Below are 14,007 nucleotides of genomic sequence, written 5' to 3'. Positions count from 1 at the left end.
ACAATAAGAGAGATAAATCTGAAAAACTATAAAGTTAGTGAATTTTCATTATCTGACTTATCAGAAAGCTTATCAGAAAGCTACAACAGTCTGTAAAATTTGATGTGGACCTAAAGATAGGTAATCTAGGTAATCTAGTGTTCAGCAAGATGGCTATAGTTGACAGTACTGCATTGCATACTTGAAAGCTGCTAAAAGAACAAATCTTAATGTTCTCACTACAACAAAAACAACAACAAAATAGTGATTATGTGAAACGAAGAATATGTTAAGTAAACTCATTGTGGTAAACATTTTGCATTATAAACAGGTATCAATCAAATCATCACATTCTATACCCTAAACTTACACAATGTTATATGTCAATTATATATCAATAAAGCTCAAAAAATACATTATAAATCAGTAGAACATAATGAAGTTTAGAAATATTCACACAGTATGATATACTGATGTCAACAAACTCTCGATTCAGTGAAAGAAAGGTATACAACCCAAACAGTAAAAACATGCAAAAGATTTGAACAGACAATTCACCAGAAAGAAAAAAAGAAAAAGACAGATGGCAAATAAACTCATGATAAAATGCTCAATCTCATTAATCATTAGGAGAATGCAAATATAAAATACAATGAGATACAACTACTCACACACTAAAATGGCTAAAAATTAAGGCTGACTATACCAAGTGTCAACAAGGATGTGAAGTAACCAGGACACTCACACACTACTGGTGGTACAACCCCTCTGGAAAACATATTAGCAGTTTCTAAACTGATTTAACATGATTCATCAACTCCACTCCTGGTTATTGTGTGTATGTATACACAAAGACCTGAACACAACTATCTACAGAGCATTATTCATAATATTTATCATAATAAATAAACTATCCTATATTCATACAGCAGAATACTATTCCAAATTTAAAAGAAAATCATTACCAATATTTAATCTCAAAAACATTATGTTGAGCAAAAAAAAAATCTAACACCAAAGAATATATTGTGTGACTTCATTTATATGAAATTTTAGAGCAGCCAAAACTAATTTATAGCTAAAGAAAGCAGATGAGCAGATGCCTGGAGCAGGAGGGAGCACTCGGACTAATGGAAGTGGAAATAGTTAAGTGACTGAAAAGGAATAAAAGAGCACTTCTGGGGAAGCTGAAAATGTTCTATGGCTTCATTGTGTGGTTGGTTACGTGAGGTATATATTGATATTTGTCAAAACCCATTAATGAATGGATTCATTTTACTGTATGTAAATTATGCCTTAACAAAGTTGGTTTAAAAAACACAAAGAGTTGGTAAAAAGTGTCCTTCATCACAAATCATGTGATATCTCTGACATAGGTTCTGGTAGCTTTTGCATTACACTTGAAGCAGCAGACAAAATTTTTTCCTTTATTTTTTTTTTTTTCCCCGCCCGCCCACCCCCAAAATTTTAAGCTTAGAAGTAAATCTAATTAATTTATTTTTTATAAGGTTTTGCAATATTAACATACTCCTTTTTACTTTCAAAAGAAGGTCAAGGGCTCCAAAGAAAGTTGTTATACTATACAATATTCTTACTGTATTAAGAAGGTAAATTTTAACTGCTGGGACAGATTAAACAAAACATTACAATGGCTTAAAAATTTATATAAAACAAGAATAATTAAGATATCAAGGTACTGACACAGAGATACACAAATAGATCAATGGAAAAGTAAAGTCCAGAAACAGTCCCTATTTATATAAAGATTTATACAGTAAAGATGGCATAAATCTATATGGAAGGAATATTCAATGAATTGTACTTTACTACTGACTGTATGAAAAAAATTGACTCTATTTATATCATATAAAAATTAATTTCAGGTAGATTATACACCTAAATATTAAGGCAAAACTTTAAACTTTTTAGAAGAATATGTAGGGAAAATGTCTTTTGAGCTTAGGGAAGGGAAGACTACATAAACAATGACACAAAAAGTGAAATCATAAAAAAAAATTGATAATATGCCTACATAAAGATTTTAAAATTTGAAAAAAGAAACACACAAAAATAAACAATTCTTTCACAGATCAAGAAAAATTGGCAAACAATATGCAGTCATAAATCACAAAAGAGAACATCCAAATGGCCAAATTAAACATAAAAAAAGATGTTGCATTTCAAAGCAATAAAGAATTAAAAATTAAAACCAAGAAAGATACATTTCTCACACATTAAACATGAAAAAAGTGAAAGTTCGCAATAACAAGGCAAGGCTATAGAAAAATCAGAGTACTTAATGCATTGTTTGTACAAATCATTCTGGAGAGTAATCTGACAGTATATAGCAAATCTACTCCAGGTTTATATTGCAGAAGACCTTTCAAACATGTATAAAATATAACATATAGATGGATGTTTATTATATAATAGCATTTATCATAAAATATTTATATTTCTATTATAAAATATAAAGAAGTATCATACCCCTCAACAAAAAAATGGAACAAGAAATGTGGTAGCTTTACACACACACACACACACACACACACAAACAAGTCTGTTTGTTATAGCAAAAGTACTAATACATTCATGGAAACAATGACAAATTGAGCATACTTATCCTGGGGAAGTACAGGAAGAAAATGGGGAGGTTCAAGGATATACAGGTGTTTTTAACTATATATGTAGGATCTTTTAATTTTCTAAAATAATACAAAATACTGAGATTTGAAAATGGTGAGCAATGGGCATAATGAGTAGTTTACTCTCTTAAGTGTATGCCTGAAATATATCATAACTTTTTAAAGTATATGACGCATTAAGTATAGTACCTGACATACAAGAGCCATCTAACAACTGCTACTTTCCAGTCTGTAATGCTTCATTTTTTTAGAACTTCTAAGACTTACTCTGCTAACTCCACTTTGTAAGTACTGGGTGTTGCATGGATATTCATTCTGAAAGTTGAAAGGGAATCCTGCTCCTGTTAGGAGAGAAAAAAAAAACTGTTTTAAATACTTATTACTTCAATAAATGGTATAATAACACCTAAAAAACCTTATGCATCTAGGATATGCTAGGCACTGTTTTGAAATGTTTTCTGAGAGTTCATTTACTCAACACAATGAAATGTCAGCTACTGTGTTAGATGGGTTTATAAACATGAAAAAAGTTCAGAGATAAAAGACTTCATAGCCTATTTTTTAAAACAAGCTCATAAATAATGATTATAATAAAAATAAGTTATGTGACAGGTACAGAGGAGATACCAGGAGAGAGAAGATTGGGCTTTGGGCATATCAACTAAGGTTTAACAAAAGGAAATAATTCAGTCTGGGTCTTGAAGAAAAAGTAGATTTCTTTGGGGATGTGAGTTGCCCAGAGAATAGAGAAGTATGCTTTAATGCTAAAATTAATTTCTGATTTACCTAACTTTTCTGCTTAATAAACCCCTACTCCTGTCCACAAGTTAAGAGGACATAATGAAATGAGAGATCATGGCTACCAGCCCACTCTTACCTACTGCTAAAACAGCCTTCGAGGGAAAGAATCCGTGAAAAATGGAATCTGTACAAACGAGGGAGGGAGGGATACTGTAAAAAGGCTAGTCACAGAAACAAGTAGCTGACAATGGTTTTATTTCCTTTGCTTTAGGACAAAATGAGACTTGGCTCTACACAACTGCTTCTTCAGTGTACCAGAAGAATGCTGAATCACATCAGCATTGCTAAACTATGGTCCAGAAGATCTCTTCATTTCATTTTGTCTGTCCTAAGTCACGGCCATCTTCAGAGGAAACATGACCCAAGTGTAGACAATCTTCTTTGTAGGAACCAAAGATGGAAGAACAAGTAGAGGACTGAGGAACTGTATCATTTCTATCTTTTCCGCTTCATCTTTGTGTTCAATAAAAGTGCTATGTTTTCCCTTTTCTAGGTAGCCAGTTACTCAGTTGAACACATGGACTAAGCAGAATTAAAGTAACTTTTATACATATATATGTAAAATATAAGTATATGTAGCTAGTACTGAAAAAGAATAAAAAATTATTATTCCAATTTGGAATTAAATACAAAGTATTTCAAGAATTTGTCCAAAAGTTTAGTATTATGGCCAAGGGAAAATATTTTAATTTTAGAAAATTTTAGATTTCCTAAAAAATTAAGACTTTCTGTTCAGCTAAAGCACAGCCCTAATCTGTAAGTGTTGCTTTGCACTAATTTTTTTCAATTAGGTATTTTATTAAAGGCTAATGCTCTCTCCAGCATGACTGCTCGGCAGTGATCAAAACCACAGGACATGATTTGCATTAAGAGTATCATTCTGAGCATAAGCCAGTTGTTAACCATGAAAATGAGACATAAAAAAAATCCATGAGTTGCTCTTAAGCAAAAACTGTTCTTCCCATCTTTGCTGGTCTGGTAGACTATGGACTAGTAGACCATTAAGAATCCATTTCTTAACACAAGTCAAAACCACAATGAGGTACCACTTCACAGGTCAGAATAGCCATAATGAAAAAATCTACAAATAATAATTGCTGGTGAGAGCAATTCCAATCACTGTTGGTGGAAATGTAAATGGGTGCAGCCACTATGCAAAACAGTATGCTGCTGCTGCTGCTAAGTGTGCGACCCCACAGACGGCAGCCCGCCAGGCCCCCCTGTCCCTGGGGTTCTCCAGGCAAGAACACTGGAGTGGGCTGCCATTTCCTTCTTCAAGGCACGCATGCCTGCTAAGTGGCTTCAGTCGTGTCCAACTCTGTGCGGCCCTATGGACAGCAGCCCACCAGGCTCCTCCATCCACAGGATTCTCAAGGCAAGAACACTGGAGTGGGCTGCCATTTCCTTCTCCAATGCAAAACAGTGCGGAGGTTCCTTAAAACTAGAGTTATCTTATGGTCCAGCAATCCCCCTCCTGAGTATGTATCCAGAAAAGAGAAAAACTCTTTAATTTGAAAAGATACATGCATTCCAATGTTCACAGCAGCACTATTTATAATAGCCAAGACATGGAAACGACCCAAGTGCCCATTAACACATGACTGGCCTAAGAAGATGTGGTATATATACACAGTGGAATATTACTCAGCCATAAAAAGCATGAAACACTGCCATTTGCAGCAGTATGAATGGACCTAGAGAATAGTACACTTAGTGAAGTCAGTCAGATAAAGACAAATATTATATGACGCCATTTATATGTGGAATCTAAAAAATAATACAAATGAATCTATAGACAAAACAGAAACAGACTCACAGACACAGAAAACAATCTATCTTATGGTTACCAAAGGGGAAAGGGAGGAGCTGAGGGATAAATTAGGAGTATGGGATTAACAAACTATTATACATAAAACAGATAAGCAATAAGGATTTGCTATATAGCACAATTAACTATATTCAATATCTTATAATAACCTATAATGGAAAATAATATAAAAAAAATATGTATATACACATATATGTGAGTGACAATCACTCAGTCGTGTCTGACTCTTTGTGACCCCATGGACTATACAGTCCACGGAATTCTCCAGGCCAGAACACTGGAGTGGGTAGCCTTTCCCTTTTCCAGGGGATCTTCCCAACCCAGGAACTGAACCCAGGTCTCCCACATTGCAGGCAGATTCTTTACCAGCTGAGCTATCAGGGAAGCCCATACATATGTATATATATAAAACTGAATCATTGCTGTACACCTAAAACCAACACAGTATTGTAAATCAGTTATATACTTCGATAAAAAAAGAATCCCTTTTCATTGGTAATACTTCTAAATTCTTCAGAGATCATTGGTTTTCATTATCTTTAAATATCCACCATAAACTATTTATGTATTTTATACACATTTATGTATTATTTGGCCTTTCAAATACTAATTAGCTATTAGCCAATTAATTTTTTAAATGTGGATACCAGATTACTCACCAGGGGGAGAACTCAGATGACGAACAGGTCTTGCTGGTTGAAGTGGTTTACCAATCAACTTTTTGGTTTCCATTATCATAAAGATCTTGAGGTTCCATACTTTAGGAGGGAAAAATACAAATTGCTTTAACACATATACTAACAAAACAATGACATTACCACCAAATGACCCAGGAATCCCACTCCGAGGCATATACCCTGAGGAAACCAAAACTGAAAAAGACACATGTATCCCACTGCTCACTGCAGCACTATTTACAATAGGTAGAACAGGGAAGCAACCTAGATGTCCATCAACAGATGAATGGATAAAGAAGTTGTGGTAAACAGACACAATGGAATATTACTCGGCCATAAAAAGGAACACATCTGAGTCAGTTCTGATGAGGTGGATGAACCTAGAACCTACTATACAGAGTGAAGGGAGTCAGAAAGAGAAAGATAAATATCATATTCTAACACATATATATGGAATCTAGAAAAATGGTACTGAAGAATTTATTTACAGGGCAGCAGTGGAGAAACAAGACATAGAGAATAGATTCATGGACATGGGGAGAGGAGAGGAGAGGGTGAGATATATGGAAAGAGTAACACGGAAACTTACATTACCATATGTAAAATAGATAGCCAACGGGAATTTTCTGTCTGGCTCAGGAAACTCAAACAGGGGCTCTGTATCAATCTAGAGGGATGGGGTGGGGAGGGACGTGGGAGGGAGGTTCAAAAAGGAGGGGATGTATGTATACCTATGGCTGATTCATGTTGAGGTTTGACAGAAAACAACAAAACTCTGTAAAGCAATTATTCTTCAATAAAAAAATAAAAGAGGACTAAAAAAAAATAGAACTTACAATTAAAAAAACCATGGCATTCATTTGAAGATAACTATTTCATAAATTAAAGTGGAAAACACAAAACAAGAATTTAAAACAACCTGCAACAACCAGAGACCCATTTCAGCATCTGTCACAACTGAATATTCCCTCTTTAAAACATTTCCCTCCCTTAACTTCCCTCTTTTCTATAGGCTTTATTTCCTATTTCTTTGACTGCCTCTTTTAACTTCCTTAGATGATTCCTATTTTTCTCCAGTTAAATTTAGGGATTAGTCCAAATTTGGCTTTGATTCTCCTAGCTAATTTCATCTATTTTCATGACTGTAACTACCTATCTACATAAGTATGCCCTTATTTACACATCCAGCGTCTACCTCTCTTTTTAAATAACGTGACGATGATAAATGGTTTACTGTGCATGACACATGGATGTTGGCTTCTGTTTCCATTATTAATAATTCAGGAGGTGATGAATGATCACCTCCTGAGTATATTATTATATTAACTATCTTTCTAATTGCCAAAAGATATTCCAATTTATATCTTATAGTATGTACCTCAAATTCAACATATCCAAAATTAAATTCATTACTTTGACTCCAAAGATGTCCCTCCTGTTGTATTCCTTAAATTTATCTAAATTAGAGCCCCTCACCATAATCAGTCTCTAATTCCATTCTACTACCAAAATATCACTCAGATCTGTTTTCTTTACTCCAACCACTACTCTTTCAGGCCCCGGTAGTTCTTACTGTATCTCCCTTAACACCTGCTGCTGCTGCTAAGTCACTTCAGTTGTGTCGGACTCTGTGCAACCCCAAAGATGGCAGCCCACCAGGCCCTCCCGTCCCTCGGATTCTCCAGGTAAGAATGCTGGAGTGGGTTGCCATTTCCCTCTCCAATGCATGAAAGTGAAAAATGAAAGTGAAGTCGCTCAGTCGTGTCCGACTCTTAGCGACCCCATGGACTGCAGCCTACCAGACTCCTCCATCCATGGGATTTTCCAGGCAAGAGTACTGGAGTGGGGTGCCATTGCCTTCTCTGCCCTGAACACCTAGTCTGATTTAATTAAATACTGCCTTTCCCTATGTACCTAGGTACCTGGGACAAAATGAATATGGCCACATCATGGCACTTAGAGAACACTGTACTATACTATATACTAAACTGGGATGGCTGATTTGTCTTCCATACTAGCAAAAGCGAGGGACAGATTCTTCTCAAAGTAAGGAACAATATTTTCATTCCTCCTGTGTCCCTTGCAACTAACTCAGTACTTGGACTGGATCCAAAGTAGGTCCAAAACAAGCATTTGCTGAACAAAAAGGAGAATATAGCTTCTTTTCTCTCCAAATTATGATCCCTTTACACACATATCTGCTTCAAAAACTTTAGTTCCCCATCACCTGCTGAATTATTAATAACAGAAACATGAGCCGACATCCACGTCTCATGCACAGTAAACCATTAACTATGCCACATTATTTAAAATTCAGAACAACTTTATAAATTAGGCACTATTAACAGTTAGAGCTCAGGTCTTGGGTCAACCTACCTGGGTTCTTATCACAGCTCTACCACCTAGTTATATAATTATGGAAAACAATAACCCCTACCTCCTAGGTTTGAGGACTACACAAGAAAATCTGTATAAATCATTAGCACAATGCCTGTTATATTGTAAGAGTTCAATAAATGTTAGTTTTATAATTTTTTAAACCTCATTTTCCAGATAATGCTTAGAGAAATTAGGTAACTTGTCCCAGGTCATGAGTTTAGAAAGTGGCATATATGCTCATCCCCATGCTTCTAGAGTGAACACCCTACAGTCAAGCTAGCCCCTTCCTCTCTCTCCACCCCTGACATAGGCAGAACTTTCCAGGTTTCGTTAAGCACCCTTCTTTTATGTTCACAAAGCACCCTTGCACCCTCTTCCAGTGTGGTATTTATTACATTAGCTGACTATAAAATCATAGCTCCATCACTCTCTCTAACAGCCAGAACACTATCTAATATACAGCATCTCTCTAAGGACCACCACAGTGTCTAATACACACTACATGTTCAATAAATTGCTGAATTCATAAATGTCATTATGCTTCACATATATCTATAAACTCAGGTTTTCTGGAGTTCCCTCACTCTTTCTGCTGCTCTTCTTTCAACACTAACATTAAATAAAATAATTCACGTGAAGTTCTCTGTGTGGGGCTTACTCGCTCAGTCCTGTCTGACTCTTTGCAATCCCATGGACTGTAGCCGCCAAGCTCTTCTTTCCAAGGGGATTCTCCAGGCAAGAATAGTTGAGTGGGTTGCCAAGCCCTCCTCCAGGGGATCTTCCTAACCCATGGACCGAACCCAGGTCTCCTGCATTGCAGGCAGGTTCTTTACCATCTGAGCCACCAGGGAAGCCCAAAGATATGTGCTGTACTGAGCTGCTCAGTCGTGTTTGACTCTTTGTGACCCCACGGACTGTAGCTCGCCAGGCTCCTCAGTCCATGGGATTCTCCAGGAAAGAATACTGGAGTGGGTAGCCATGCCCTCCTCCAGGGGATCTCCCCAAGCCAGGGATCAAACCCAGGTCTCTTGCATTGCAGGTGGATTCTTTACCATCTGAACCACGAGGGAAGCCTCAAAATACTGGAGTGGGTAGCCTATACCTTCTCCAGGGGAACTTCCTGACTCAGGAATCCAAATGGGGCCTCACATGTTGTAGGCAGATTCTTTACCAGCTGGGCTAACAGGGAAGCTCAGATGAAGCTCACAAGAAGTTCTCTAGTTCCTAACAAATGGTTAATAGTAAAATAACAAGAATAGAAACAACAATAATGATTTTCTTTCTTCCTCCAGTGGCCCATATTGTATTTTGACTATTAATTTTTCTAAAATATATCATACAAAAAATCTATCACAAGCCTAACTGATTAGACAGTTGAAGTAAAAAAAAAACTGGTTTTGTGTATCTTAGTAGCTGCAACAGAATCAGTTTTACTAAATACATCTATAAATTTAAATGTCTCCTATTTAATGAAAATTTTCTGATGTTTGAATGAATCAAGTTTTCCAAATTTTGATGCCTATCAAGACGAAGTCAAAAGTAAAACTCCACCAGATTTTCACTTAATCTTCCAGAAACTGATTCTAACCATATGATCTTGAGCAGAAGTTGGTCTAAGAGACTGTTTCCCTAAGTACAAAATGGGGTTAATCACTTTCTTTACACACCAAAGAAATGCTTTCATCTAATTCTTTTGGACATAATTCAAGTGTGAAAATCATAAATTTATAAACAACATCTCAAAGTTAGCAATGATAACTAAGCACAAAATAGTTCCTTTTTCTTGAAGTTTGGAGATAAGCAAATCTGACGTGAAGAGATGACTCACTGGAAAAGACCCTGATGCTGGGAAAGATTGAGGGCAGGAGGAGAAGCGGACGACACAGGATGAGATGGTTGGATGGCATCACCAACTCAATGGACATGAGTTCAAGCAAACTCTGGGAGACAGAGGACAGGGAAGCCTGGCATGCTGCAGTCCATGGGGTCGCAAAGAGTCAGCCACAACCGAGCAACTGAACAACAACATCCCAAGTTAGCACCCATCTAGATCTGTAATGGGTATGCTAACTAGCATTTCAGCATGGTGAGTTCTAAACAAAACTAATGCTGTACGTATTTGTTGACGTTACACAAAAATAGGATATAATAGGAAACAAAAAAAGTATATGAAGAAAAAAACCACTTTATTGACTGAATATTTTCATGTGAAAGAGATATTTTAACATGGACCTAAAAGCAGTCTAGTATTTCATTATTTAATATGTATTCTAACCACTTTAATTAGGACCCGAATGTCAATACTAGTAGTAGTAACTTTCCACCCTGTTCCCCATGAAAAGAATACAATAGACTACTTTGGCACACACTTTTTTTCCATTGCTCAGCTGAAATTGAGTTGGTACGTTGTAAAGTGTATTCCAGTTGCTGAGCAAAGCAAATCCACAGTATTCAAACCAGGGATTTTCAAGAGTTTAGGAGTTACAGAACTATTATATCAGTTTGCAATACAAGTAAATAAACAAACAAACAAGAAAAACCACCAAAGATATTTCTGTACCCTCCTACCCTTTCCCTTTTCAATCTGTAGTAGGAAAACTACTACAAATTGAGAGGCCTGGCGGGCTACAGTCCATAGCATTGCAAAGACTCAGACAAGACTGAAGCAATTTAGCAAGCACGCACTCTTTCAATTTGTAGTAGGGAAACTCCAGCAAAGGCTCCAGATATATAACTTCACATTTCATACAATATTGTATTCAATATGATTTTTTAAAAGTAAACTATGCCTGCATAGAGACTGTGATATTATAGGAAATAAGTTTGGGATGCATACTACATAACAGCATCATATCTTAAACAGTGTTATTAATGGAAAGGCAAGTACTTACTTTATATAATAATAAGCAATTATTATTGTAAAACTGATCAAGCATCATAATTTATGAAGGACAGGGCTCCACAAATCAAAACTTAATTCTCTTAATTTAATTCTTAATTAAGAATTAATTAATTATCTTAAAAATTAATTCTTAATTCTCTTAATTTTAACTGTGTAAAAAATAAAGACAGCTGAACTATAAAGTCATTATGTAAAATAACTTCAGTCTTTAGCAAACTCTAATGTAGAACTCCAAAAGTTTCCTTTGAAGCTACTGGTCCTACCTAGTGTAGGCATTTATGATATCAAGTGTTACAAAGAACAGTTGTAAAAAAAATATAATCCTACCTACACCACTGGGTAGCAAGTAGTGGGTCTGTCATACAGTTGTCTTTGAAATGTAAATATATAGTTTTGTGGTATAAATGTTTCTTAAAGGACATTTTGATCCAATATCTCAAAAATTAATAGTATTAACTAACACATGCTGAGAAATGGTTATTAAAGTTTTTTTCAAGTTCACACATATTTAACAAATCATCTTAAAAGGCCAAGTGATATGTTGAGGTTGGTCCCTTCTATGTGCATTTTTTTTTTAAGAATTTTAATCATAAATGGAAGCTGAGTTTTGTCAAAGGCTTTTTCTGGATCTATTGAGACTATCATATGGTTTTTATTTTTCAATTTGTTAATATGGTGTATCACATTGATTAAAGCCAAGTGATATGAATAGAACACTGGTTTGCAAGTCAGGAAATCTGTGTCACTGCTATTCTACATCTAGAATACTAACTATATCTTAGGTTATTTCTTTTTTTAAAAAAATGTTGAGCTAAATATGAATCCTAAGGGCCCACCAACTCTGAAATTATAAATTAACCTAAAATTTTCTAAAATATAGTACCATGATATAATAAGCATATACACTGATCAGATGGGGGCATAATTTCATTACCCAATATATGCTTTTCTTTTTTTAATTAAAACTTCATTTTTTTGAGATCTTACTACATACATATTAAATGCTTTACATATACTATCTCATTTAATTTTGAGCCATACATTAACTGTTGCAGAAACTCATTATTAAGTTCCTTTACATATGAGAAACCTGAAGCTAAGAAAAATAAGAGAACTGCACAAATTCACAGTTAGTAATTGGTAGAAATGAGGTTTTGACTGTAAAGTTCATGCCATCATCTCTAAACTTGTGTGCTTGGCAAGTAAAACACACTTGACTCTCCACTACTCCATGTGGATGGACAGTACTTGTATGGAAAAAAATTATGAGAAGGAACGTTTGTACGTATAAAACCTTCTGAATGAGTTGATGTGTGCTAATAATTTTCATTTCCTCAATTTTCAGTTTTTCTTAGACTATTAAATATATTGTGGGATTAATATGCTTTCCTCATTCTGCAGACATGGTACACTGCCATTCTAATCCATTAGATACTATACTTGCTATGTACTACACTTAGAAACAGTATTATACTTAAAATATACAACTTAAATGCTAGATTTCTTTAGAAATTGCTGATGGTTCTGCTGAAATTAAGAAATAAGAGTATATAAAATTTAAGAAATAAGCTGAAAGGAGAAGTGAAAAGACATGCTTTCATTTATCTCATGTATATTTCCCATATAGGATTATATCAGGTAAGATTTAATCTCAGTTTTCAACTTCAAAATACCTCTTTTACTAAGTTATGATTCCTTAAAGCCAAATGCTGATGTAATTAAGCAGCATAAACTGATAAACTGATAGAGGAAAAATAAAGGAAATACAGAGGACTAAAGGATAAACTAATTGTGACGTGAAAGACATTTTATATTCCACAAACTAGGTTGTCATATTTAGCAAAAATTAAATATCAAATATTTAAACTGAAATATCAAAAAGTTATAAGCCAAGAGTGTTCTGTTTTCTGTTTCATGCTTTCTGACCAAAAAAAATTTTTTCCCTGTGAAGCATCTTTTAACACAAATACAATTTAACATTTAGGCGGGATAAATTGTCCAGGTAATGCGTGTTGGTCATTGTCATAACTGATGTAACTGTCCTTTTTCAGAGTTTTTATTTTACAGTTTTGCGAAAATGTCAGCAACTATAAAGTTTTGATAAAATATTATGCTGTACATCTGAAATTAACAAAATGTTGTATGTCAACTTTCGTAAAAATGCGTATCCTAACATACAAGTTGCACAGAACATCTTCAAATACGGTTCATGAGCCATTTGATTTACTTCTGTGAAATGACCACGTATGTCTTCGGTTTCTCTATTCTTACTGGGTTTTCTTTTCTTACAGAATATAATTTCGTGTAATTAATTATTCGTTTGCTCTTTATTTTATTATTAACAAAAACAACTAAAGTAATCTCAAAAACAAACTGTTGGTCACAATTAGTACGGACGATGCCAGGATACGGGAAGCAGTCTTCAAACCATCCCACTTACCTACCACCAGGTCGTGGAGCAGGTGTCCATACACACTTAATTTCTGGGGGCATTTTGTTTTATTTTTGTTTTATCAACATTCCTTCAGCAGTGTAACTCCCCGGGCCACTTGCCTCTCGCCCGGTTTCCCCCGCCCCAGCCCCCGCGCCTTTCCAGCCGATCTGCTCGCCGACTTTGCGCCCTAAGAGCCGCATCTTGGGGACCCTGTGGAGGCCTTGCCCGACTCATCCCAGACCCCAGCCAGTTCTCTCCCCGACACCCCAACTTCCCCCACGTCCGTCCTCGGAGACGGCGCCCACTCGCCGCCTCACTCCCCGGAGTCCTGATTTCTGTTCGCCTCGCGGCCCGTCCTCCCC

General features: G+C 35.7%; 1 protein-coding gene across 2 annotated transcripts in view; it reads right to left on the bottom strand.

Annotated features, from left to right (window-relative positions):
• Window positions 1–14,007, bottom strand: part of C12H8orf88 (chromosome 12 C8orf88 homolog) — a 29,579-nt gene that overhangs the window by 15,388 nt on the left and 184 nt on the right. The window contains exons 2-3 of one of the 2 annotated variants that reach the window (XM_043484462.1): window positions 5,913–6,011; window positions 2,892–2,965 (exon numbers count right to left, since the gene is read on the bottom strand). In XM_043484462.1, coding sequence (XP_043340397.1) covers window positions 2,892–2,965; window positions 5,913–5,991 — 153 coding nt within the window. In that variant the 5' untranslated portion in view covers window positions 5,992–6,011. Of the gene's footprint in view, window positions 1–2,891; window positions 2,966–5,912; window positions 6,014–14,007 lie in introns of those variants that run through there. The other variant, XM_043484463.1, reaches the window with a different exon arrangement.

The sequence above is a fragment of the Cervus canadensis genome, chromosome 12 (genome assembly GCF_019320065.1).
Source record: "Cervus canadensis isolate Bull #8, Minnesota chromosome 12, ASM1932006v1, whole genome shotgun sequence".
Classification (NCBI taxonomy): domain Eukaryota; kingdom Metazoa; phylum Chordata; class Mammalia; order Artiodactyla; family Cervidae; genus Cervus; species Cervus canadensis.
Note: the sequence above shows the minus strand (reverse complement) of the source record. Positions and strands in the feature narration are given on the sequence as shown.